General features: G+C 54.1%; 2 protein-coding genes across 7 annotated transcripts in view; one reads left to right on the top strand and one right to left on the bottom strand.

Annotated features, from left to right (window-relative positions):
- The window catches only part of Piezo1 (piezo type mechanosensitive ion channel component 1), a 66,771-nt gene extending 47,101 nt beyond the window's left edge, over positions 1-19,670 (top strand). For 2 of the 3 annotated variants that reach the window (XM_057753800.1, XM_057753801.1), the window contains exons 13-51: positions 869-980; positions 1,069-1,247; positions 1,328-1,476; positions 1,596-1,778; positions 1,990-2,105; positions 2,508-2,668; positions 3,016-3,192; positions 4,154-4,279; positions 4,363-4,563; positions 4,991-5,195; positions 8,684-8,788; positions 9,259-9,412; positions 9,502-9,745; positions 9,824-9,920; positions 10,014-10,185; positions 10,730-10,819; positions 10,895-10,995; positions 11,443-11,514; positions 11,870-11,970; positions 12,577-12,670; positions 12,747-12,803; positions 12,890-13,062; positions 13,194-13,303; positions 13,500-13,706; positions 13,880-14,138; positions 14,204-14,392; positions 14,552-14,864; positions 15,230-15,359; positions 15,445-15,592; positions 15,712-15,926; positions 16,068-16,226; positions 16,312-16,459; positions 17,721-17,909; positions 18,013-18,105; positions 18,198-18,370; positions 18,446-18,568; positions 18,643-18,722; positions 18,805-19,021; positions 19,099-19,670. In XM_057753800.1, coding sequence (XP_057609783.1) covers positions 869-980; positions 1,069-1,247; positions 1,328-1,476; positions 1,596-1,778; positions 1,990-2,105; positions 2,508-2,668; positions 3,016-3,192; positions 4,154-4,279; positions 4,363-4,563; positions 4,991-5,195; positions 8,684-8,788; positions 9,259-9,412; positions 9,502-9,745; positions 9,824-9,920; positions 10,014-10,185; positions 10,730-10,819; positions 10,895-10,995; positions 11,443-11,514; positions 11,870-11,970; positions 12,577-12,670; positions 12,747-12,803; positions 12,890-13,062; positions 13,194-13,303; positions 13,500-13,706; positions 13,880-14,138; positions 14,204-14,392; positions 14,552-14,864; positions 15,230-15,359; positions 15,445-15,592; positions 15,712-15,926; positions 16,068-16,226; positions 16,312-16,459; positions 17,721-17,909; positions 18,013-18,105; positions 18,198-18,370; positions 18,446-18,568; positions 18,643-18,722; positions 18,805-19,021; positions 19,099-19,348 — 6,072 coding nt within the window. In that variant the 3' untranslated portion in view covers positions 19,349-19,670. The remainder of the gene's footprint in view (positions 1-868; positions 981-1,068; positions 1,248-1,327; positions 1,477-1,595; positions 1,779-1,989; positions 2,106-2,507; positions 2,669-3,015; positions 3,193-4,153; positions 4,280-4,362; positions 4,564-4,990; positions 5,196-8,683; positions 8,789-9,258; positions 9,413-9,501; positions 9,746-9,823; positions 9,921-10,013; positions 10,186-10,729; positions 10,820-10,894; positions 10,996-11,442; positions 11,515-11,869; positions 11,971-12,576; positions 12,671-12,746; positions 12,804-12,889; positions 13,063-13,193; positions 13,304-13,499; positions 13,707-13,879; positions 14,139-14,203; positions 14,393-14,551; positions 14,865-15,229; positions 15,360-15,444; positions 15,593-15,711; positions 15,927-16,067; positions 16,227-16,311; positions 16,460-17,720; positions 17,910-18,012; positions 18,106-18,197; positions 18,371-18,445; positions 18,569-18,642; positions 18,723-18,804; positions 19,022-19,098) is intronic. The other variant, XM_057753802.1, reaches the window with a different exon arrangement.
- Positions 19,632-25,934, bottom strand: Ctu2 (cytosolic thiouridylase subunit 2). Of its 4 annotated transcripts, none has more exons than XM_057753805.1 (15): positions 25,810-25,934; positions 25,545-25,619; positions 23,999-24,077; positions 23,759-23,818; positions 22,702-22,762; positions 22,110-22,219; positions 21,646-21,932; positions 21,437-21,572; positions 21,131-21,262; positions 20,605-20,696; positions 20,386-20,489; positions 20,164-20,302; positions 19,982-20,048; positions 19,848-19,906; positions 19,633-19,777 (listed from the first exon to the last, which is right to left on the bottom strand). In XM_057753805.1, exons 1-15 carry the CDS (start codon positions 25,875-25,877, stop codon positions 19,666-19,668), a joined length of 1,581 nt encoding a protein of 526 aa, XP_057609788.1. In that variant the 5' UTR covers positions 25,878-25,934; the 3' UTR covers positions 19,633-19,665. The 4 variants fall into 4 exon arrangements, with proteins under 4 accessions (XP_057609786.1, XP_057609788.1, XP_057609789.1 ...); XM_057753806.1 differs by adding an exon at positions 25,228-25,379 and having other exon boundaries at positions 21,646-22,219; positions 25,810-25,867; XM_057753803.1 differs by having other exon boundaries at positions 19,632-19,777; positions 21,646-22,219.
- Positions 25,935-25,979: the final 45 nt, after the last annotated feature.

A 25,979-nucleotide genomic window follows, 5' to 3' on the forward strand; every position in this document is an offset into this window, starting at 1 on the left:
GGCCCACCCTAGAATAAAGAAGTTGTGCTGGGTGATGGTGGCTCACGCCTTTAATCCCAGCACTCAGGAGACAAAGGCAGGTGGATCTCAGTGAGTCTAAGGCCAGCCTGGTGTACAGAGTGAGTTCCAGGACAGCCAGAGCTACACAGAGAAACTGTGTCTTGAAAAAAAAACCAAACACATATATGTGGTATATGTGTTCAAAGCATGTTTGCTGAGTAAGTGGCATTGTGCTGTTGCAGGTGCTATCTCCATGTCCTTGATGCTGGGGGTGACCTTGGGTGTCCATGGCTTGTGTCTACTCAGTTTGGCTCTTGAGTCACCCAGGGGTTCCTGCATGAGGCAGGTGTATAACAGTGTCTTGATGCCTGCCCATGGTGTGTGGGCTGATGGATTGCAATATAGCTCGTAAGACTGTGCGCCTATGTGTGTACTAGTATGAGTGTCTATATGCATCTTTAATAATAGGAGTGCAGGGGCTGGAGAGATGGCTCAGCGGTTAAGAGCATTGCCTGCTCTTCCAAAGGTCCTGAGTTCAATTCCCAGCAACCACATGGTGGCTCACAACCATCTGTAATAGGGTCTGGTGCCCTCTTCTGGCCTGCAGGAATACACACAGAATATTGTATACATAATAAATAAATATTTAAAAAAAAATAATAATAGGAGTGCAAACATGTGAGTTTGGCCAATGTATGTAAGGTTGTGAACCTGTGTCTGTGAGGCTTTTATGTACATCTGTGGATCTGTGGCCATGTAAGCCTACACATGTGAGTGAGATTGCATTTGTGGTCACGGGAGGAGTCGGGGGCTTTCCATGACCCCGCGTCATAGACTGGGCCCTCGGTGACACCCCTGCTCCCCACAGCTGCTCTACCTGCTCACATTCTGGCTCCTGCTGCGCCAGTTTGTGAAGGAGAAGCTGCTAAAGAAGGCAAAGGCGCCTGCTGCACTGCTGGAGGTCACGGTGGCGGACACAGGTAAGTAGCATGTGGGGCTGGAACAGCCGCCACCCCCCTGTCCTCCCTCTGCCAAGGCCATCACTCTGCCTTCTGTCCTGTTCCGCAGAGCCCACACAGACTCAGACGCTGCTGCGGAGCCTGGGGGAGCTGGTCACAGGCATCTATGCCAAGTACTGGATCTATGTGTGCGCCGGCATGTTCATTGTGGTCAGCTTTGCTGGCCGCCTGGTGGTCTACAAAATCGTCTACATGTTCCTCTTCCTGTTGTGCCTCACCTTATTCCAGGTGCCCACAGCGATGGGCAGGGAGGGCTAGTGAGCGGGCTCTGTTCCTCGCTTGCCCCGCTCACCGGTCACCACTTGCAGGTCTACTACAGCCTATGGAGGAAGCTGCTCCGGGTCTTCTGGTGGCTGGTGGTGGCCTATACCATGCTGGTGCTCATTGCAGTGTACACCTTCCAGTTCCAAGACTTCCCCACCTACTGGCGCAACCTCACGGGCTTTACGGATGAGCAGTGAGTCGGGGGCCGCAGCGGCACCTTCCCTCGTCCCTACCCCACGCCTCGGCTCTGTCCTGCTCACAGTGGGCGCTGGGGCAGGGCAGAGTGGGGTACTGACGGGTTTCTTCTGCCAGGTTGGGAGACCTGGGCCTGGAGCAGTTCAGCGTGTCGGAGCTCTTCTCCAGCATCCTCATCCCTGGCTTCTTCCTGCTGGCCTGCATCCTGCAGCTGCATTACTTCCACCGGCCCTTTATGCAGCTCACTGACCTAGAGCACGTGCCCCCACCAGGCACCCGCCGCCCTCGATGGGCTCACAGGTTCACTGCCTCCCAGGGCCGTGGGGACACAGTGTTTTCTTAGTCTGTGTCACGGGGTGAGATGGCCGTTCTCAGCCTGGACAGGAGCTGGTCCTGTACACTCGGGCTAGAGTCCACAGATGACAATGGGGAGGCTGTGCGGGGATGGGGGCTTCCCCAGGGAAAGAAGAGACAGGAACACAGGTAGGAAGTGGCTCTTGGTCTCTCCCAGGCAGGACGCAGTGAGCGAGGCCCCTCTGCTACAGCAGCAGCAGGAGGAGGAGGAGGTCTTCAGGGATGATGGGCTGGGCATGGATGGGCCCCACCAGGCCACGCAGGTCCCAGAAGGTGAGTCTGGAAAGGGTGGGCAGAACACAGCCCCACCAGGCACACAGGTGCCAAGAAGTGGGCCTGTGTTCAGTCCTGTCACCTCCTGGATATGGATTTGAGGAAGGCACACATAAGCCCCAGGAGTCCCAACCCTCCTTTCTGGCCCTGCCCCTTTCTCCTTGAGCCCAAGTTCCTCCTCACTTCTATCCCTTCCATACTGAGCTCCATCCCACCCCATCCCTGCTAACCCTCATCCTCCCCACCAAGCCCTACCCATTACTGAGCCTCTCCTTACTGAACCCCACTCTCTCCACCAGCACTGAGCCCCCCCCTTTTACAGTCTGCCCTCTTACCAAAGCCCACTGAGTTTGTATCTCCTTCCTAAGCCCCACCCCTCCTCACTGAGCCCCACTTCCACAGGTGTAGCCAGCAAGTGGGGCCTGGTGGCTGACCGGCTGCTGGACCTAGCTGCAAGTTTCTCCGATGTCCTCACTCGCATCCAGGTGTTTGTGCGACGCCTGCTAGAACTGCACATCTTCAAGCTGGTCGCCTTCTACACTGTCTGGGTGGCCCTGAAAGAAGTAAGTGTAAGCCGGGCGGTGGTGGCGCACGCCTTTAATCCCAGCACTTGGGAGGCAGAGGCAGGCGGATCTCTGTGAGTTCGAGACCAGCCTGGTCTACAAGAGCTAGTTCCAGGACAGGCTCCAAAACCACAGAGAAACCCTGTCTCGAAAAACCAAAAAAAAAAAAAAAAAAAAAGAAGTAAGTGTAGCATCCCGGGCTCGGTTTCCTTGTCTGAAGCAGGGCCGGTCACTCCTGGTCTGACTTTGCTGGCTGCCCTAGAGCCAAACCCGACGGGTCGTGGCAGTCATCCTGGAATCCAGTCAAGGTGCTGCCTGGTTTGCCCACTGCCGCCTGTTCCCCGCAGGTGTCTGTGATGAACCTGCTGCTGGTGGTGCTGTGGGCCTTTGCTCTGCCGTACCCACGCTTCCGGCCCATGGCCTCCTGCCTCTCCACCGTGTGGACCTGTATCATCATCGTGTGTAAGATGCTCTATCAGCTCAAGATTGTCAACCCACACGAGTACTCCAGCAACTGCACAGAGGTGTGGGCAGGGGGCTTCCCCAGGGTCCGGGGGGCTTCCCCAGGATGAGTTGTCCCGGCTGGAGTGATTGCACACTGGGCCAGTGACTCCTGTAACCAGACAGGAGAAACCTCAGGACAGCTGTGCCTAGATATTCACCTGGTTCTGTCCTTTCTATTTGCACTCTGTTTACACCCATGACCTTGGCCTGTCCCCTTCCCCATCAAGGTGGCCCCAAGACTGACAGTCCAATGAACCTCTGTACCCATCCTGGAGCTTCAGCCGTGGGATAGGTTTAAGATAGCACCACAGGGGGGAAAAAAGAATACTATGGCACAAGCAAATAAAAAAGCAGTGAAAGTTAAGAGTATGTTACGAGGAAATGAGCCCACTTTGCTAGAAATATTCAAGGTCCTTTGGGAAACTCACCAGAACTTTTGTCGATGCACTTGTCCTGCCTATAAGAAACCATCCTAGCCGGGCGGTGGTGGCGCACGCCTTTAATTCCAGCACTTGGGAGGCAGAGGCAGGCGGATCTCTGTGAGTTTGAGACCAACCTGGTCTACAAGAGCTAGTTCCAGGACAGGCTCCAAAACCACAGAGAAACCCTGTCTCGAAAAACCAAAAAAAAAAAAAAAAAAAAAAAGAAACCATCCTGCCTATTCAGATTTCCTGCGCCTAGGGAAGTGTTCTAGACACAGGATAGATATCTGCAAAGTCATGAATGAATGGGTGTTACAAAAACTGAACATACCTGCTATGTGAAGCAGACTACTGACTTAGTAATGACACTCAGTGGTCCCTCCTGCATTCTTCGCAGAAATTTAAAGATAGTGTGGTCAGGATGTATTGTATGAGAAAAGAATCTATTTCCAATATATGAAAAAAAACCAACCAAACAAACAAACAAAAAAAGATAGCACCACAGTCCCTACTCCATCCTGACCTGGGACCTAGGGCTTATGCTCACCCCTCTCTGCAGCCTTTTTCCAACAGTACCAATTTGCAGCCCATGGAGATCAACCAGTCTTTGCTGTACCGTGGCCCTATCGACCCTGCCAATTGGTTTGGGGTGCGGAAGGGCTTCCCCAACCTGGGCTATATCCAGGTGAGTGAGGACTGGCAGCCAGGGCAGATGGTCCCCTGATGGTCCCTGATGGTCCCCACTGACTCCTGGCCCCACCTACACAGAATCACCTACAGATCCTTCTGCTGCTGGTGTTTGAGGCTGTGGTGTACCGGCGCCAAGAGCACTACCGCCGGCAGCACCAGCGGGCCCCTCTGCCTGCCCAGGCCGTGTGTGCAGATGGCACCCGCCAGAGGTTGGACCAGGACCTACTTAGCTGCTTCAAATATTTCATCAACTTCTTCTTCTACAAATTCGGGCTGGAGGTGAGGCCGGGTATCCACACATCACTCCTTTCGGTAGGACCAATGGCAGGAGGCTCTGTTGAGCATCTGTAATGATGTCTAAGAGCTCGAAGCAGAGCCTACCCTGAGGCTAGCTGAGAGGCTGGCCACAATGCTCAGGAAGGCCAGGGAGGTGCCCTGGCAAGAGTCGGCCAAGGCTGGCCAGTGTCTGAAGCTGAATCTTCCCCAGCCATGGAGCCCCTCATCCCTGAGCCTTGGCCTGCTCCTTCCAGTATGGTGGAGATATGTCTAAGCCTCTGCTGCCCACCTAGGATAGTGGTTTAGGTGACTGGCCGTCCAGTAAAGACGAGCCACTCAGTGACCTCAAGGCAGGGGTCCTCTGAGTCTGTGGACCCGGAGCAGGTTAAAGAGTCCTTCCTATCATGTCCATCCCTTGTATTCCCTCCAGATCTGCTTCCTGATGGCCGTGAATGTGATCGGACAGCGCATGAACTTCATGGTGATCTTACATGGCTGCTGGCTGGTAGCCATCCTTACACGCCGGCGCCGAGAAGCCATCGCCCGCCTCTGGCCCAATTACTGTCTATTCCTTACATTGTTCCTGCTGTATCAATACCTGCTGTGCCTCGGCATGCCACCCGCACTGTGCATCGGTAAGCCACGAGTTGGGGGCATGTGGTTGCATGGAGAGTCATGGGCTGCTTCCTGTCCACCCTCTTCCTGGCCACACCTAGATTCCTGTCAAGGGCACCAATTATATTCTCTGTGACCTGCACATTCGCTCTGGGCCACATCCATAGTTGTGACATGGCTTGAGGTTGGCTTTCTGAGGGCAGGGCAACCTATGCCTGCAGGGCTGTGGCCTCTTGTGACAGCCTATTGCAACAGTGCCATTGTCAGGTGTGTAGTCTGCATTAAAATGGCACCAGTTTTTTTCTTTATTGATTTTTATTGAGCTCTACATTTTTCTCTGTTCTCCTCCCTTCCTCCCCCGCCCCCTTCAACCCTACCCCAAGGTCCCCATGCTCCCAATTTACTCAGGAGATCTTGTCTTTTTCTACTTCCCATGTATATTAGATCTATGTATGCCTCTCTTAGTGTCCTCATTGTTGTCTAAGTTCTCTGGGAATGTGATTTATAGGCTACCAGTTCTTTCTTGTAGTTGTGTTCAGTTTGGCCTTTGGCTTCCTTTTGGGCCACCAACCAGCTCTCAAATCATGACATGGAGACTTCTTATTAGCTATGAATGCTTGGCCTCATAGTATGCTTGTCCCACTAGCTCTTGTAACTTAACCTGTTTCCCTTTATCTGTGTTTTGCCTCCGGACTTTTTACTTTTCTTTCCTTCTGTGCGTCCTACTTTCCTCCTGTGACTGGCTGGCTGGGTGGCCCCTGGTGTCTCCCCCTTTCTCCTTTGTTCTCTCAACCCTAGATTCTTCTTCCTACTTATTCTCTCTGCCTGCCAGCCCCGCCTAGCCTTCTACTGCCCAGCTATTGGCAATTCAGCTTTTTATCAGACCAGTGGGGTACCTTAGGCAGGCAAGGTGAAACAAATGTATCACATCTTTACCTCATTAAAGGAATGCAGTGTAAACAAATGTATCACATCTTTACCTCATTAAACAAATGTAGCGTAAACAAATGTATCACATCTTGGCCTAGTTAAACAAATGTATCACATCTTTACATAGTTAAAGTAATATTCCACAACACTGTATTCTCTGGCTCTTTCATCCAGCTTTTCCCATCCCTATGACATTTCTGGAAAGCCAGGCTGGTAGCTTTGCCACATGCCCCAAGGGTTGGATGTGCTTAGCTAGGCATGGGTAACTTTATTGGCATGGGCTTCGTGATGGTTCCATGGAGGTGGTGTGACCCATGACTATAACCAAGCTTGCCCATTTGACCTGTTCACATTTGCCTGCCCACATCTGGATGCTACAGACACGATTACCACAGTGTGACTCTGCCCACTGCTCCAGAGATGGTCTTTCTGTCCTCCTGTGTCTTCAGTCTTCCACTAGCTTCTTTGCAGGGGAGAGCTTGCATTTTTCAATTGCCTGTTTAAAGTTTCTTTTAGCATCCTCGGAGTAGAGGTGGAGCCCATGACTTAACACGTGTTAGGCAAGTGCTCAGACATTGAACTGCACCCCAGTCCCTCGTCTTTATTTTCAACAGAGTGGAAAGCGTTTCAGGTCCCCAGACTGTCCTCCTGCCCCAGGTTGTGGGAACCCAGTAGGCATCCTTCTCTGCAGCAGGGGTGATTCCTTGGGATTCCTTGTCCTCTGTCCTGGAGGACAATCCCCCTCCCTGTGAGATTGCCTAGGATGCCTCCCATAGCTTGGTTATGTACCTGGAACAGTTTCAGACATTTCAGACAAGTTTTGAGAGTGTCCATGGGGATACCATGTCTTCCTGCTGGTGGCCTTAATCTTCTTGACTCAGCTACAGTGGCATCTGCCAGGTTTTCCCATGAACATTTGTATTTTTTCCTCATAGTGAATTACTATCACAGGGAGATGCTTTAAGATTGTGCAAATCTCATTTCCCATTCAGCATCTTTTAAAAGAGAGCTATTGCCCCTTCTGTTTGTTTATTCAAATGTATGTTCCTGTGCTAAGATAACTGTTTTTTTTTTTTCCTTTCTCTACTCTGGAACCATTGCTGTGTGCTTTGTCTCTCAAACCTTCTAGCTTTGGCTATAGGTATTCCCAGCCCTCTCATGGCCTGGTCTTCCCAGGGACATTGGCATTTCCTACTCCTGAGATTCCGTTTCATCTTGTGCCCCTGGCCACAGAACCCCGGTGCTATTCAGACAGAGCTTTAGGACAGACCTATCATGACTATAACCCTAGGGTGCCACTATCTATGGTCCACATGGCTAGTGGTACCTCCTTCTTTTTTTTTTAATATTTATTTATTTATTATATACAATATTCTGTCTGAATATTGTCTGCCAGAAGAGGGCGCCAGACCTCTTTACAGGTTGTTGTGAGCCACCATGTGGTTGCTGGGAATTGAACTCAGGACCTTTGGAAGAGCAGGCAATGCTCTTAACCACTGAGCCATCTCTCCAGCCCCCCTCCTTCTTCTCTTGAAGCGTGGTTTTCTGTGACTCTAACTGGTTCCTTTCTTTCCAGCACCTTCTGAGGTCTTCACTCAATGATCTTCAGTTTGTCCCTGTCTTCCTCCAATGCCTAGAACACTCTCTTGACATAGTATGAGTTGTACTATGTCATTCCATCCTTCAGATTTGACAGGGCCCTGGTTGGTTTATTTATTTTGGCTCTTTGAGACAATGTCTCTGTGTAGCCCTGGCAGTCCTGGAACTAACTCTTGTAGACCAGGCTGGCCTTGAACTCAGAGATCTGCCTGCCTCTGCCTCCCAAGTGCTGAAATCAAAGGTGTGCACTCCTACTGTCCAGCTTGGGCCCTGGTTCTTGACAAGAATGCCAACCACCCTACATGCCCTTCATGCATCCCTTCGAAGTTAGCTCTGCCCTTCCTCGGGCACCAGTCTACCTTCTGTCCAGTCCAAGAATGTCACATGGTAGAAATGGTATAGTGTGCTCTGTTGCAATTGACTTCTCTCTTAGTGGGCACAATCAAAATTCCTCAGGTGTTTGCTTTCTGTTAGCAGGTGATGACAGGGCCTCTCAGGTGTTCATATTCGCTTAGGCAGAATTCTTCCAGGTGTTGATGCCTCAGCAACAGTATCCAAGGTGTGCCATAGTTGTTGAAGGATTTCTGGATTATTTCCAGCTTTGGGTCATTATTTTACATGTTTCATGCTATTAAATTACTTGAACATAATTCATTCCAAACACTGGCATCTCCTTGGGAATGTACCTGGCTTGTCTTAGGCGAGGCTCACCATGGTCCTGCCCTCTGACCATTAGTGACCTCTGCCACCTCCAACTCACTCCCCCCATACCTAGTGTAGTATCTGTTTAGAAATTCACATCCTGTTAGACTCTCTGTATCCGTGGGTCAGTGTTCTGAAGACTGAGTGGTGTTTAGAACAACTAGTTAACTAGTTAACCACACCGGAATGTGTGACACAGTCACTGGCCTCTGAGACTCCTGGTAGCAGAGGGGGTGAGGACAGCCTGTGCCTTTTCTGATGTGTCCCCCACCCACAGACTACCCGTGGCGCTGGAGCCAGGCTATCCCCATGAATTCTGCTCTCATTAAGTGGCTGTACCTGCCTGACTTCTTCAGAGCCCCCAACTCCACCAACCTTATCAGTAAGTGCAACCCCACCACTCACTCCAGGATACCTGCCCACCCCACAGGAAAGTCTAAAGACTCCATAGGCAGGGTGCTTGTTGGATACACAGGGACCTGTGACTGGAACCAGCAAGGGGACAAGCTGTCTAGGTGCTGACAGTCGAGTGGTGCTTCCTTCTGTAGGAGAGCCATGCCACCCCACAGCCTCATCCAGATGGGGCTCATACAAATAAAACATGCCAAACAAGTGTATGGGTGAACACAGCGTGGTCATAGGTGTGCACACTGATGGCCCCACAGATTGCAGGGAAATGTACAGCAGCCCATGCTCCCTGACGCATGTGCACGTGTGCAGCACACACAGAGACTGGCGTGTCCTGTTTCCAGCTCTTACATGTAGACGCTTTCTCGGCTGTGAAATGGGAGCGGCCCCTCAGCCCATCCTTACTCACCTGCAAGCCGCATTAGCAGCTCTCCTGTCCTGCAGGTGACTTCCTCCTGCTGCTCTGCGCCTCTCAGCAGTGGCAGGTATTCTCGGCTGAGCGTACAGAGGAGTGGCAGCGCATGGCTGGCATCAACACTGACCACCTGGAGCCTCTGCGAGGGGAGCCCAACCCTGTACCCAACTTCATCCATTGCAGGTAGGTCCCATTCTGCCCCCTTGGAAGCCCCTGCTAAGAGGGGATAGCTGGCCTGACCCAGCAACCTCAGTGATATCCCCACTTGCCAGGTCCTATCTGGATATGCTGAAGGTAGCCGTCTTCCGCTACCTGTTCTGGCTGGTGCTTGTGGTGGTGTTTATCACAGGGGCCACCCGCATCAGCATCTTTGGGCTGGGGTACCTGCTGGCCTGCTTCTACCTGCTGCTCTTCGGTACTGCCCTGCTACAGAAGGACACACGGGCCCAGCTCGTGCTGTGGGACTGCCTCATCCTCTATAACGTCACGGTCATCATCTCCAAGAATATGCTCTCGGTGAGTAGACTGCCCACCCAACCCTGCCCCAGGCCTCCCCAGGAGCCCTGGATTAACCTGCCCCTCTCCTGGCCCCAGCTCCTGTCCTGTGTCTTCGTGGAGCAAATGCAGAGCAACTTCTGCTGGGTCATCCAGCTCTTCAGCCTTGTGTGCACAGTAAAAGGCTACTACAATCGTGAGTGGGCAAGAAATGTGGCTGAGGGGCAGGCACAAGCCTCTCCACTGCTTCTGGTGCTAACCCCTAGCCTTGCTGGCCTCCGCTTCACAGCCAAAGAGATGATGAGCAGAGACCGGGACTGCCTGCTGCCTGTGGAGGAAGCGGGTATCATCTGGGACAGCGTCTGTTTCTTCTTCCTGCTACTGCAACGGCGCATCTTTCTCAGCTACTACTTCCTGCACGTCAGTGCTGACCTGAAGGCCACTGCCCTGCAGGCCTCCAGGTCTGCCTAGCTTCTTTGCCCTGGGGTGGGGTAGCGTCCCTCATCCTCAGCACAGGTTTCCCCTCAGACAACATCTCTCTGTTCTGTCACCAAAAGGGAAAGCAAAGGACCCCTAGCACCTTGGTATCATCAGAACTGCCCTTACTGCCCATGGCTGAGAAGACAATGTGGCCCTGCAGTGGTTTAGACCAACATATGACCCAAGTTGTCCTGAGTGTCTTCCACTGGAGGGCTGTGACATGGTATCATGCTCCCAACAGAGTTCTCTGCCCCTGGAGCTGAAATTAGGGCCAGCAGCTTCATTTACCTACCTCAGAGCTGCCACCCAATGTCCCTTCCTGTGTTGGTGTACTGCCCCAGGAAAACAGGTGGCAAAAGATATTTTTTCTCACGTGGCTGCAGGTGTCTCCCAGTATATACCTCAGTAAGAGTAGGAGGACCAGCCGGGCTCCCTAGGGGCAGGGGCTTGAGTTCGGCCAGTCCCAGAGGTAGAGAAAACCCGTGCATCTAGAGGGAAGTGCTGAGGTCTCGCTCTTCCCTGCAGGGGTTTTGCCCTCTACAACGCAGCCAACCTTAAGAGCATCAACTTCCACCGCCAGACTGAGGAGAAGTCGCTGGCCCAGCTGAAAAGACAGTAGGTGTCATCTGGGCTAGGGACCCTTTGATCCTTCTGGCCAGCCTGGCACTCAGAGCTCCTTCCTGCTCACAGGATGAAGCGCATCCGTGCCAAACAGGAGAAGTACAGGCAGAGCCAGGCAAGCCGTGGTCAACTCCAGTCCGCAGACTCCCAAGATCCCAGCCAGAGGCCAGGTAAGTATGTGCTGTGGAGACCACGCCCTACTTGGGAGGCTGGTATCTTAGAGGCTATTGGCTGAAGGAGCTCCCACAGCAAGCATGGACGAAACCCAGCAGCTCAGAGGAACCCCCCCCACACACACACACACTGCATCCAGGCATGCTCATGCTGCCCCACACCCTTGTCCTGTCCTGTGTACGTGTAAGTGGTATGCTTCAGGACCCAGTCCTGTGCCATGTGTTCCCGTCTGTCCCAGCAGGCCATATGGCCACCTGGGTCTGTCCACCTGCACTTGTGTCCCCTCTCCATCCCTTCAGGGCTCTGAGACGTGGCACTACATGGAACCTTGTCACTGCAGGAGTTCTGTGTCTGTTTCTGCCTTTGCCATGTGCCCTCGTGCCCAAGATAGGCTGCCCTTCCAGCCTCCCTTGCTTGTTCACGCTTGCCTTGCCCCTCCACAGGGCCTGACAGCCCAGGGGGCTCCTCCCCGCCACGGAGACAGTGGTGGCGCCCCTGGCTGGACCACGCCACAGGTATCCGGCCTTCACCCCTCTGCACTTGTGCTATTGACCCCATGCCTACTAGCTTTTCCTTGTCCTGTCTGGTCACGTCAGACTCTCTGACCTGTGTTCTGTGCATGGACCACCTTCCCTATCCTTCTGAACCCTGGATGGGATGGTTCTAGTGGGAAGGGGGCACTCAAGCAAGGCCATGTGGGTGGAAGATGCTGAGGGGAACATCACCCTTAACAACGGGTCTGCTACCACCCAAGTCAAAACTTAAGATAGGAACTCTAGGATTTTCCGGGTCTGGCTGGGGAGGAATCGGCTTTGCCAGGGAGACTAGCTCTCACATACACATATTCTTTCCTGTCCCTGCTGACTGCAGTCATCCACTCTGGGGACTACTTCCTGTTTGAGTCGGATAGCGAGGAGGAAGAGGAGGCCCTACCTGAGGACCCCAGGCCTGCAACTCAGAATGCCTTCCAGGTGAGTTGGAGCCGTGCCTTCCTGCTCTGTCTATGGAGTTCCTGGATGGGGCAGTGTGGAAGGACAGATATCCAAGGGCCTTGGAGTCCAGCTCCTACATATCACAGAAGTCCGCCTAGCCCATCAGACCTGTGCAGGTAGCTGGGGAAACAGGCTGTAGATAAGAGAGTCATAAGTAGCCCCTCTGCCACCTTTCATCAAAGTCCTGGCTCTGACACCCTCCTCCTTACCTTCTGGGCTCTAGGAGAACCACCTGATCCGAGAGAAAGCCTACATGTGTTTGATGGATAGTGGTGTCTAGGAGAGGCCCTGGTTCTGAGAGAAAGCCTACATGTGTTTGATGGATAGTGGTGTCTAGGAGAGGCCTTGGTTCTGAGGCGTAGGTCATGCTGGGCAGCTGCATGTCTGCCTTCCGATTATCACAGTCTCTCCAGTCCGTTTCCAGAGAGGTTTGAGGAGGTAAAGCTGGATAGAGAGCAGGAGCTAAGATCTGGTCCGATATGGTCGTCCCTACATCCTCTTCCTTGGGAGGGGACCGTGATACTAGGCTGAATGGATCTCTCAGCTCGAGATGCCAGAGTTCTAACCAGGAAATCTGGCTGGCAGATGGCATACCAGGCATGGGTCACCAATGCCCAGACGGTGCTGAGGCAGCGTCGGGAACAGGCACGGCAGGAGCAGGCAGGACAGCTGACTTCTGGTGAGTTGTACTTGGGGGACTCCAGTGGGGGAGCTGCAGGGCAGGGCTACCTGATGCTGATTATCCCTGTGCCCAGGAGGTGACTTGAGCCCGGAGGTGGAGCCAGCAGAGGCCCCAGAGGAGGAGATGGCAGGTGTGTGGCCTTGCTGGGAAGAGGGCAGGGGGCTGAAGGCTCTTGCGACCAGCCAACCCTCCAGCCCCATCCTGCTCTCTTTGTAGGCCGCAGTCACATGATGCAGCGTGTGTTGAGCACCATGCAGTTCCTGTGGGTGCTGGGCCAGGCCACAGTAGATGGGCTAACACGCTGGCTGTGCACATTCACAAAGCACCACCGCACCATGAGTGATGTGCTGCGTGCAGAGCGCTATCTGCTCACCCAGGAACTTCTGCGGGTAAGTGCTCCTTGAGCCAAGCCCCTCCTCTACCTCATCAAGGCCACACCCATAGCTACTCCCTGCTAAGCACCTGTGAGCAGAGCTGGGCCCATCCCAGTGGCCTGAGAGCTTTTCCATGCTCTCCGCAGAGTGGAGAGGTTCGCCGAGGGGTGCTAGACCAGCTTTATGTGAGTGAAGCCGAGACCACACTGTCAGCAGGTCCCATGGAGACGCGTGATGGACCCAGCACAGCCTCAAGGTTGGTGCAGGACCCGAGGGTCCTGGGATGAGCCAGGGTTCCCATTTCTGCTTGTCCTCTGGCCCAAAGCAGGGACTGATCCCTGAGCTGCTGACAGGTCATCAGTCTCAGCTACTCCTTGTATTTCTCCAGGCACCATTTCTCTCCTTCCCCAGAGCCTAAGAACTGGCCCTCTCTGTGCCCTTTCCTTCCACAGTGGGCTGGGAGCCGAAGAGCCTTTGAGTAGCATGACAGATGACACCAGCAGCCCCCTGAGCACAGGCTACAACACCCGCAGTGGCAGTGAGGAGATTATCACCGATGCTGGGGACCTCCAGGCTGGGACCTCTCTGCATGGCTCCCAGGAGCTTCTAGCCAATGCTCGCTCACGGATGCGCACAGCCAGTGAGCTGCTCCTGGACAGGTGGGGCAGGTTTTCAAGGGAGTTCTGAGCAGGAAGCCCAGCGGGAGGAGCTAGGTGAAGGAGGCAGGAACTGGCTAGGCCTGGGTCAGACTGTTGCCATGACTGCAAGCTGGGCTCTGCATCCTAGGGGTTCTTCTGGCTCTTGTCCCCATACTCCTGTGGTCTTGTGGCAGGCGCCTACACATCCCCGAACTGGAGGAGGCTGAGCAGTTTGAAGCACAGCAGGGCCGGACGCTGAGGCTGCTGAGAGCCATGTACCAGTGTGTGGCAGCACATTCAGAGCTGCTTTGCTACTTCATCATCATCCTCAACCACATGGTGACAGCCTCAGCTGCCTCCCTGGTGCTGCCCGTGCTCATCTTCCTGTGGGCCATGCTGACCATCCCAAGACCCAGCAAGCGCTTCTGGATGACAGCCATTGTCTTCACTGAGGTGGGTGACCGCTTGTAGGGTTGGGTCTGGGCCACTTGGCCCATGCTAAGTGCTCTGTCCTGCAGGTCATGGTGGTCACCAAGTACCTGTTCCAGTTTGGCTTCTTCCCCTGGAATAGCTACGTGGTGCTGCGGCGCTATGAGAACAAGCCCTACTTCCCTCCACGCATCCTGGGTCTTGAGAAAACTGACAGCTATATCAAGTATGACCTGGTGCAGCTCATGGCCCTTTTCTTCCACCGCTCTCAGCTACTGGTGAGCCCACAGGCCAGTGCAGGGGTGGCGGGGGCTCCTTGGAAACGCCAGGAATTCTTGAGCCCAGTGGTGAGGCCGAATACTTGAGTGACCCAGCATGAGTCTGATATAAGTATGGCCTGGGTTGGCCTCCTGATTGCTCGTCCATATTCTCCATAGTGCTATGGCCTCTGGGACCACGAGGATGATAGTTTCTCCAAGGACCGCTGCAGGAATAGTGAGAAGGACCAGGAGGCTGAGGAAGAGTCAGAAGCTATGCTGGAATCACAGCCTGACGCAGGCGCTGAGCATCCAGAGGAGCTGGTGTTGGCTGGTACCCCAAGGGACCACATCCAAGGGAAAGGGAGCGTCAGGTCCAAGGATGGGATCCAAGAGCCCTTAGAGGACCTCAAGCCCCAGCAGATGAGGCACATCAACATACGCTTCAGGAGGAAGAAAAAGACCCCGGGATCCAAAGGAACAGCAGCTATGGGTGAGAGCCCAGACTAGACCCCTGCTAGATTCCTGGGAGGGGAGGAGACACAGATGACCCCTCAGTTGGAGATGGTCAGCCCAGCACAGGGACAACCCATTAGGATGGACACAACTGCTCAGCACTCTCCCTGTATCTGTCCTTGGAGTTGTCCCTATACCCAGGACGAGATGTCTATAGGCCTGGGCTGAAGTCTCAAGCCTACCCCAAAAAAGAACACAGCAGAAGTTGCTCCCTCACTGGTGACTGTGGGGAGGTTCCTGTGCTGTCTGTAAAGTGGGTGACGTCAGCTTGTTGGCGTGGACACAGTCCCTGGTGGGTTCAGGTGGGTTCACTGGCATTCCCCTGGACATACACACTCACAGAGGCTGAGGAGGAGGAAGAGGGGAAAGAAGCTGCAGGAAGAAAGAGCCCACGGCATACTCGAGGGAGAGTGAAGGTCCAGGAAAGAATGAAGGCAGCTGGGCGCTGGTTGAAGAGCTTCTGCCTGGCACTGTGAGTGACCTGGCTGGGGTTGGTGGGCATTGGGGCAGGAAGGTGGTCCCTAGCTGGATACCGATCTGAGGCTGTCCATCCACAGAGTTCAGAGCATCTACCAACCCCTGCGGCGCTTCTTCCGTGACATTCTGCACACCAAGTACCGAGCAGCCACTGACGTCTATGTTCTCATGTTCCTGGCCGACATTGTCGACTTCATCATCATTATCTTTGGTTTCTGGGCTTTTGGGGTAAGTGGGCATGGGACCCCAGAGTGGAAAGCCGGCTTCTAGGCCTTTGGAGCGCCATGGGCTCAGAACTCTGGGGTACAGTACAGCTCTATCTCCCTAATCTGTGCCCTCTACTGCAGAAGCACTCTGCCGCCACGGACATTGCGTCCTCGCTGTCAGATGACCAGGTGCCTGAGGCCTTCCTGTTCATGCTGCTGGTCCAGTTCAGCACCATGGTCATTGACCGTGCCCTCTACCTGCGCAAGACTGTGCTGGGCAAGCTGGCCTTTCAGGTGGTCCTGGTGGTGGCCATTCACCTCTGGATGTTCTTCATCTTACCAGCTGTCACTGAGAGGTAGGTGATGCGAGGCACTGCCCCCAGGAGCCTCAGTCTACCGAGGCTCTGTATGTTCTGGGTGTGGCCCAGCTTGGGTTGGCCTCCAGAACTGTTTCTGTCAGGTTCACCTTCCCTGACACCCTGTCCTGTTCCATTCAGAATGTTCAACCAGAATGCGGTGGCCCAGCTGTGGTACTTTGTGAAGTGCATTTACTTTGCCCTGTCTGCCTACCAGATCCGCTGCGGCTACCCCACCCGTATCCTAGGCAACTTCCTTACTAAGAAGTACAATCATGTAAACCTCTTCCTTTTCCAGGGGTGAGTGTGGTCTGCCTAGGGATCATGAAGAGCAGGTAGAAGCCATGGTAGGTTGTCCCTGCTGATGGAACCTTGGCCTTGGCAGGTTCCGACTAGTGCCGTTCCTGGTGGAGCTGCGGGCAGTCATGGACTGGGTGTGGACCGACACTACACTGTCCCTGTCCAACTGGATGTGTGTGGAAGACATCTACGCCAACATCTTCATCGTCAAGTGCAGCCGAGAGACAGAGAAGGTGCCGGGGCAGAGGATGGATGGGCATCTCTTGGGGGGTTACAACATGCACAGCAGTCCAGAGAAAGAGGTTTCCTAGAGCTCATGGAGAGCTGGAGAGATAGCTCAGTGGTTGAGAGCACTGGCAGCCCTACCTAGAGCTCATGGACAGCTGCAGTGGGTCTAGCGGTCAGCAAGGGACAGTGGACTGGGCCCTTGGGTTTGAGTGGTGGAGCAGGCAGATATCAGCAGTGTGTTACCAAGGCTGTGTTTCGTGGATTAGTATAGTCACCAAGTGCACGTCCTCACTACTGCAGCATAGCCCCGCCCCACAAAGAAACCTTGTCCCCTTTCTTAGTTGCTCCCCATCTCCCCTCTCCAACCCTGGTGGTCTGTAGTCTCCTTCCTGTCCATGGGTTTGCCTGTTGGCTTTCTCCCCTCAGCAGCGTTCTTGAGGTTCTTCCTTGTAGTGGCTCAGGATCCACTCCTTAGACCCATGTAATAGACTCCAGAGTGTGAAACCCCAGTGTCTGTTTACCTTTCCACGGTGGACGGCTGCTGTTTTCACTGTGTCAACCTACACATGGCACTTATGAGGTCACTGTTCAGTCACTTGGAACTGTTTCTCAAGTGGCGACATCTCTCTCACCAGCAAACTGAAGTTCCAGAGTTTGACAGTTCGTGTGCTGCTGGCCGATTATCCTTAGAGAATCATCTATTCAGATCACACCCTAAATGTGCTCAGGTCATCTGTTAGATTTGTAAGCATTCTTTGTAGGCGCTGGCTACTCCATCCCACCACATGGCTGCTCTGCACCCCCACGCTTCTGTGTATGTGTGTGGGTATGCGCACCAGTGCAGGTGCCCGTGGAGGGCACCAGATTCCCCTGGAGCTGGAGCTGCAGGCAGTTGTGAGCCACCCAACATGAGTTCTGGAAACTGAACTCTGGGCTTCTACAAGAGCAGTCCACCCTCATTTTCACTTTTGAAACCCAGGTTAATTTAAAAAACACTTTTCCCTTTTGTGTTCACTCTGGTGTTCCCCAAAGGTCCCCAGCCATAAGATTGCAGAGATGTCTGTCTTCTGGGAAATGTAAACCCACATCAAGCTCTCTGCTCCAACGTCCTTGCTTGCCACTGTGCAGAAAGTAGGCTCCCCTTCACTAAAGCACCTGATCCTATTCAGGGCTATTCCTGGACCTCAGGCTTATTCAGTGACACCAGGTTGAGGCTTACAGCCTGCGGCCAAGAGCCTGGGAGGGTGACCAGTATCTCCCTTCCAGAAATACCCACAGCCCAAGGGACAGAAGAAGAAGAAAATTGTCAAGTATGGTATGGGTGGCCTCATCATCCTCTTCATCATTGCCATCATCTGGTTCCCACTGCTCTTCATGTCCCTGATACGCTCTGTGGTGGGTGTTGTCAATCAGCCCATTGATGTCACTGTTACCCTCAAGTTGGGTGGCTACGAGGTGAGTAGCCGGCCTCCAGCCCATCCCTTCTCTACTAGCGAGGCTACACCCACTCCTTGTGGACTACAGATGGCTCCATACTGATCATGCATCTCATCCCCAGCCACTGTTCACCATGAGTGCCCAGCAGCCATCTATAGTGCCTTTCACGCCCCAGGACTACGAGGAGCTGTCCCAGCAGTTTGACCCCTACCCAGTAAGTGATCTGCACTGTATCCACTTGGTACAAGGTGGGCTGGCAGGGAAAAGGTGGCCTGCTGCCCCCTAACCGAGGTATGCTCCACACAGCTAGCCATGCAGTTCATCAGCCAGTACAGTCCTGAGGACATCGTCACTGCACAGATTGAGGGCAGCTCTGGGGCACTGTGGCGCATCAGCCCCCCAAGCCGGGCGCAGATGAAGCAGGAGCTGTACAATGGCACTGCTGACATCACTCTGCGCTTCACATGGAATTTCCAAAGGTGGGTCCTGTGCTTACAGGGCTGTGGAGGATGCCCCACACTGCCTAACACTGCCCAACACTGCCCTCCCTGCAGGGACCTGGCCAAGGGTGGCAAGGTGGAGTATACCAACGAGAAGCACACCTTGGAGCTGGCCCCCAACAGCACAGCACGGAGGCAGCTGGCCGAACTGCTCGAGGGCAGGCTTGACCAGTCAGTGTGAGTGCAAACCATTGTGGGCAGGTGGGTAGGAGGGCTTAAAGATGCCCCTGACTTGCTGACTCCTCCCACAGCGTCATTCCCCACCTCTTCCCTAAGTACATTCGTGCTCCCAATGGACCCGAAGCCAACCCAGTGAAGCAGCTGCAGCCAGGTGAGTGTGGAATCAGGGTGCTGGGATTCAGCCTAGGCCAGGGATGGGTGAACCCCAGCTCTAACTACCCTGCTCAACTCAGATGAGGAAGATGACTATCTTGGTGTGCGTATCCAGCTGCGGAGGGAACAAGTGGGCACAGGGGCTTCTGGGGCTCAAGGAGACACAAAGGCCTCTGACTTCCTCGAGTGGTGGGTGATCGAGCTGCAGGACTGCCAGGCTGACTGCAACCTGCTGCCCATGGTCATCTTCAGTGACAAGGTCAGCCCTCCTAGCCTCGGCTTCCTGGCTGGCTATGGGTGAGTACTGCAGAGGAACCTCCTGGAGCCCCCAGGGCAGTTCTGAGTGGTGGTGGCTCACGTGCCTCTCCCGACAGGATCGTGGGGCTATACGTGTCCATTGTGCTGGTCATTGGCAAGTTTATGCGGGGCTTCTTCAGTGACATCTCACACTCCATCATGTTCGAGGAGCTGCCCTACGTGGACCGCATTCTCAAGCTATGCCAGGATATCTTCTTGGTGCGGGAGACCCGTGAGCTGGAGCTGGAGGAGGAGCTGTATGCCAAGCTCATCTTCCTATACCGCTCACCAGAAACCATGATCAAGTGGACACGTGAGAAGGAGTAGGAGCCCAGCTCCTGGGCACCGGGAATGAAGGAGCTGCCCCAGGGCAGCATGGCCACCAGGGCTGACAGCGCTCCTTGGAGAGGAGTGTAGCTGCCTGAGGCCGCGAGCTGTGACACATCCTCCTGGCCCACGTAAGCCCTGATGATGCTGCTGTCAAAGGGACACTGGGTCCCTTACCTGTTGCGTCCCCACCCACCTGCTGGGCTGGGGGCCCAGTGTAGCTCAGGGCTAGCCACACTGGGTCTGGGGGCCTGGCTCTCCCCACAGTACTGTAGAGTTTTCTAAGTAAAAACATTTTTATTTATACAAATGGACAGTTATAGACCAATCCCAGTGTTCTCGCCTTCCTGCTTGATGGCTCTGCTTTCTTCCTCCTCTTCCTCATCATCTGTAATCAGATACTCCTGAATTTCCTTAGAGACCCAGGCCCTAAGGGAGACTGCAGTTAGAACCAGCCCTGGGCGTCTCCCCAGAGGTCTCCCCAAAGAACAGGCATTACCTCTGACTGCGGAGCTGAGCCTCGGCCAGGACATAGGGTGGCAATGGGTCCAGGGAGGGCTACAAGAGATGGCAGTGTGAGGAACCATGGGGACCACAGGGACAGCTCATAGGGACATACGGACAGGCACTCACCAGGTCCTTCATGTTTACCCGGCAGCCATAACACAGCTGTTCTATGACACAGGCCTGTGTATCCCCCCTGTAGAAGCAGAACTGAACTTGTGTGCCTGGTCTCATTCTGAACTCTGTTTAAGGCCACAATCTTTCTGCCCCCTCCCCCCTGTCCATAGGGCAGGACACAGGCAGGGTCTTACCTCCTGCCAACTCCCCTGTGGCAGCTCTGGGCCTGACCCTCCCCTGCACCACAGCAGGGGGTGGTAGGTATCCCAGCCTCAGCAGGCAGCATCTGGGAGAGATGTGAGGAGGACTGAGCCCCAAAAGCCGTGGCACTGTCTGCAACAGAGAGTGTTTGAGGGAACCCTGGGGCAGCCAAATTACCCCCCTCCCCCGGCACTCAAAGAAGGCCCTGCACGCACCAGCAGTGTCAATGTCCAGTGCACACATGCAGAGGAGGCAGCTGGGGCTAGCGGGGCCAGAGGCACAGCCCTCCCGGGGAGCCTTGACCAGCTTCTCACTTGTCCTGTCGGCAGGTGCACAGGCAAACAGGGACAGGTAACAAGTATGTCCCCAGCCAGGGTTCTGCGCCCTTCAAGTGTGGGCAGCAGGCTCAACAGCACCCCCAGTGGCACACACACCTGTACACAGTACTGACTGTAGAGGGGAACAGAGTCTGCAACCTCAGGATAAAGGCTTCCATCAGACGGTGGATGCTAGCCTTTTCTGGAGCCTAGGGACAATCAGATAGGGGTTTTAGAAGGGCCGAGGGCCACCTAAAGCAAGTACCATGGGCTTCACATGGCCAGCCCGAGGGGACAAAGATCAGCATAGGATTTACACAGTGTGGATACAGGTCCTCTTGCCACCTCTTCACCTCAGGGACCAACTACCCTCTCCCTCCAAGCCACCTCCTTAGAGGTACCAGCCTGCTCCTCCAAGGTACAGGGCATGCTTGGAGGGCCCCTAGATACATGGACACTGCTACTGGCCTTTTCAGAGGCAGTGCTAGAGTCACAGAGAACCAGCTGGGACAAGGCCAGTCCTAGGGCAGGAAGGGCTGAAGCTGTCTGGCAAGGACTCAAGATCTGACAGTGCACCAGGGATTTCTGACCCTGTATGGTGGGGCTGCCCCCAACCAGCCCACGCACTTCTCCACAGGCCCACCTTGGTATCGATGGCTGGTGTGAAGACCGAGGGAACACCAAACAGGCGGTTGTAGAAGGCCACTTCCTTCAGGGTGTGGTCCCGCATAGGCCTCACCAACACCACATCCCCATGCCGCTCATCTGAGAAGCCCTGGGGAGCAGACACTATGGCTCAAATCCTAGCGTACCTCCTATTATTGCCACTGCCAGCTATGGTTGGGTCTCAGGCCTCTCCACTTGAAAGACCCCAGGATAACACAGAAGTGCTTTCAAAGGAAGGAGGACAAAGAGGCAAGGGACACCATGACCTCTAGGCCCCACATACCGTATCCCAGGCAAGGAAGGCTCCTCTCCCCAAGGCCAGGTTGGTCATAAGCTTGATGGCCAAGCGGGTACAGCTCTCCCCAGTCATCACCTTGCAGTAGCCATGGGTTCGGGCTACATGCACAATCAGATGGGACCTGTGATGGGTGAATCATAGAAGCTGGAGCTGGAGTCCTACAAGCCAGGCAGGGCGAGGGGTGCTGCACTCACCTCAGGGTCTGCAGAAGCTCCTCTTTGGCTGTCAGTGTCTTTATGGAACTGAACAACCTAGACAAGGCCTCAGTCTGAGCAGCTGTGGGGAACCCAGCCATGCCTAGGGGCTCCTGGCTATGGGTTGGGTGTGACTGATCCTCCCCCTGAGCTGGGCTGGCACAGCCCTCAGACCCTAGCACATGCTGCTGCTGCAGGAAGCTGTCCACAGCCGTTTTGTAGGCCTCCTCTGTCCCTGCGGGCTCTTGGGAAGCACAGCACAGCACGGATGGTGGCAAGCTGAACACCTTCCAGGATGTAAGAATGGATATTGAGGCCGAGGCCATACCAGCCCTCTGAAACAGTGGGAAAGCCAAGGCCCAGGGCAAGAGGCCCACAGGATGGCTCCAATAAGCAAGAATGTGGCCCTGATGGGTATCCCCTCCAAGGTTACCACAGGTCACCACGTGGGCAGACCCACCTACCTCCTCTAAGGCAACTACATGCCACGGGAAGCCAGTGTTCTGCAGGATCAGCTTCACCTCAGCCAAGGTCTTCACCCTGTCCTGTAGGCTCTGGCCACAGGCTGCTCCCTCTGTAAAACCCAGGCAGGAAGTATATCAGATTCACAGAGGAAGTGGAACAGACCGAAGTGGTCAGTGCCACACACAGAAGTCATACCATGTCTACTCTTCAGGCATTTTGTTTGCTTGTATTTTGAGATAGGGTTTCTCTGTAGCTTTTGGAATCTGTCCTGGAACTCACTCTGTAGACCAGGCTGGCCTAGAACTCACAGAGATCTGTCTGTCTCTGCCTCCAGAGTGCTGGGATTAAAGGCGTGCACCACCACCATCCAGTCAGAGAAAATTTCTGTAAGGGTAGGACTGGCTTCCCTCACAGCTAAAGAAACTGCCTAGTCTTTCATCCCCAAAGACCAGTTCTAAACTCATCTTCTTCAATCCCTGGGCCCTTCAATAGAGCTGGGAAGGCACCGCTGTCCCCAGTGTGTCCCCTAAAGGGGCTGTTGAGGTTCACCAGTCATTGTTGGGGACTGGATGGAGGAGCAGCCCAACATACCATCAACATAGATGACTCCTGGCACAAAGCGAAGTCGTTTTGCAGAATCCTGACTCAGACCCTGGAAGAGAAGTGTCAGGACTCAGGCCTGGCCAAAAGCATTTCTCTGGACTTCAGACTCTCCAGACAGTGGACGAAACTGCCTGGGTCTCCCCTCAGAGGGGTGTGTATGGGTCAAGTCTTCCTTCCACAGGAGAAAGTATGGGTCTGTCTTCCTTCCTATAGATGGATCAGTGGGTCTGGGTCTCCCTTCCCCACAGGAGAAGGAAGTGGTTAAGTCTTCCCTCCCATATGAGGGCATGCCCTGTCGGTATCAGAAACTTCAGAACCCACCCTCTCTAGTCTGTTTCTGACACCTATGCAGCCTGAGACAACCAGCTGGACCATGGGGCAGTGGGGGCACTGTACCACCTGCTGGGCACCTCAGAACCCTCAGGACTGTTTGGTAGGTTAAGAACCATGGGAGGCAGGGGCAGAGAAGATTCCAAAGGGAGCGGGGTCAGGCACTGACAAATGGCTTCATGGCGAGCTCCTCCACATGTACAGCTTTAGGGGAGCAGCAAGTGTGACAAAACCCCAGAACTACAGGGTGTTCCCGATGGAGCAGCATTGTCACTTAGGTCGGACTGCTGACTCCGATCAACCACAGCCTTGACTCTTTTGCCGCTCTATGGTGAAAGGAGCATGTGGGTCCCTCTTCTGTGCCAAGGCCCCTCAAGGAAACCCTGCATGCCCTCAGCAGTGCCAGGCATTCTCAGCTCGAGTCCCCATTCTCTCTCTGCCTCACCCTCTTCCACCTAGGCCACTTCTCCCTGTCTTCAGCAAATACTTCTCTCTACCCACAAGTCACAATTGGCCAAACTTGGATACTTCCAAGTAAAGCTAAATGGGAATGTACCTGGGGACCCTGATGAGTACATGTGAGATCCTACGGGTGTCCCAGCTGGGGAGGGAGGCGTCTGTCTAGTGTCAACCAAAAATTTGCAGTGCAGGCTGAGGAAAGAGGCCCCGGTTAATTCAATCCAGAAGTTCAGGCCAAGGGATGGTGTGGACGTACCTCAAGGACTTGCCAGACCATGGAGCTGGATGAAGGCCCCCCAGACCACGCCAATAGCACCTGGAGTGGGAAGAGGGGATCAGCAAGGACCTGCATCTCCAACATGAGCCAGTCTGCTTCATTCTTAGACAGCCCAAGACACCAAGTCTACCCTCAAGGTCCAGAGACAGCAGGCCAGCTGAAGAAAGGCACATATAGGAAGGAAGCAGGGGCTGACAGCCAAGCACTCCCCACGAGTACCTTCTCGCCAGGAAAGATGAGTCGGTTCTTCCCAAGCATGGCTCTGAACTTGTGAACATAGAATGCCTTGAAACAATCCCTGTAACAGACACAGAGAGAGGCTGTTCCACACCTGCCCACCAGCCTAAGACCCTGTGGGTGATACTGTCCCTGTTGGCAGTATCCACTCTTAGAGGCAGATACTCTGCCAGAGCCTGTTGGGGAAGTTGGATGGAGGAGCTGTCCTGGCTATGACTCAGTGCACCACCCAGATCCCATCAGATGTGAGCTGTGGAAGCTCCATGGGTGCTTGGAAGGACTCAGCTAAAGGAAAGCTGAACTGGGACTAGAACAGGGGGAAGTCACCAAAGCCTCTCAATAACAAGTGTTGATCTATTGATGATGCCCCAACAAACAGAAGGGTTGCTTCTCTGAGACTCAGACCCCTGCTGGACCAAGCAGCCCTCATTTCCAAATATTACTAAGTTGTTAGTTACATCAGTACCTACCTTGCCCAGGTTACAATTACTGGTAACACTACCTTTTCTTTCAAATTTGGGCTCCCAAAACATGGTGGGTGACAAGATAAGTTCTGGAAATCAGTTTCTGCCCTTCCACTAGAATCTTTTGTAGAAAATCTTTAAAAAACAGACTCAGAGATCCAAAGGAACTTAGACACATGAAATCCTCACTCACCCAACAAACATACACTACACAAAGCTACTGCTAACACCACCAGGTATTAGAGGGAAAACACTGGAGATTCATGTTCCTGCCCTCGGGGGGGGGGGGGAGCTAGAGTTCTGGGTAAAACAGTCAAACATGAAAAGCTATAATTCAAAAGAGGCATGAGGGACCCATTAAAGTTACAGATAAAACGTGAATCCTCCTGCTGTGGCCCCCATGGGAATAATCTCTTGTTCTCCTTCCAAGTCTGTGTGGCCATCAAATAAAACGGGTATCCTATAGCCGGACAGTGGTGGCGCACGCCTTTAATCCCAGCTCTCAGGAGGCAGGTGCAGGGGGATCTCTGTGAGTTTGAGGCCAGCCTGGTCTACAAGAGTGAGTTCCAGGACAGCTAGAACTGTTACAAACCTGTCTCAAAAATACAAAACAAAAGCAAAAACAAAAATAGGTATCCCGTGAAAGAAGGAACAATTTCCACCCAGAGTACCTGCCCAAGTTCCCAAGATGTTCTGATCTGATCTGGACGGATTCCAAGTGCCCGAAAAGCCTGTCTTTCAACGCACCTTTTCCCTCGAGTCTGGGCACTCCACAAGCTTCCCCAGAGATCTTCCTACCACTAGGCCCATCAAGGAAATTTGTGGGATTCTGTTTGACAGGATTTCTCTGCAGCCCAAGCTGGCCTCGAATCTGAGGTAATTCTCCTATCACGGAATCCCTAGTGTTGGAAATAGAGGCGTGAGCCTAGTTTAGATGACAAGAGTCGTTACCAAGGGTTCCCACCACTACTTGTGGTCCGGGCCAACGTGACAAGCACGTACAACGTAACCGTCCCCTTACAAGGAAAAAGCAAGCCTGGAAAGGGGGGCTGCCGAGATCTCACCTGCAGAAGGCGTCTCCCGCTCGTATCACCACCACCGGCAGGCCTTCCGCGCACTTCACACATTTCTGCTCCCGGCTGTGGAGAAAATAAGAACATCCATGGCAAATCCTCCCACCGCAGCGAACCTGGAGGAGCCAAAGTCTCGCTTCCCAGCCTGGCTCATACACCAGGGCCTATGCTTAGTTCTAGCTGCCGACTCCATTCCGGGTCGCTGCGACCCTAAAGGCGTGGGGACAGTCCCTGGCCTGGTACAGAGGGCTCTTACCCCGGCCGTGGCACGGGCGGAGGCTCCCGCTGAGCCGACACCGCGTAGTCCTCCCCGGCCTGACACATGGAGATGATGGGCTGGTCCGCAGTAGTGGAAAGCCGACGCGCCAAGATGACGTTGGCGCGCAGCTGACACATCGTGACGCAAACACGGGGGCGGAGCGAGCG

The sequence above is a fragment of the Chionomys nivalis genome, chromosome 21, assembly GCF_950005125.1.
Source record: "Chionomys nivalis chromosome 21, mChiNiv1.1, whole genome shotgun sequence".
Lineage (NCBI taxonomy): Eukaryota > Metazoa > Chordata > Mammalia > Rodentia > Cricetidae > Chionomys > Chionomys nivalis.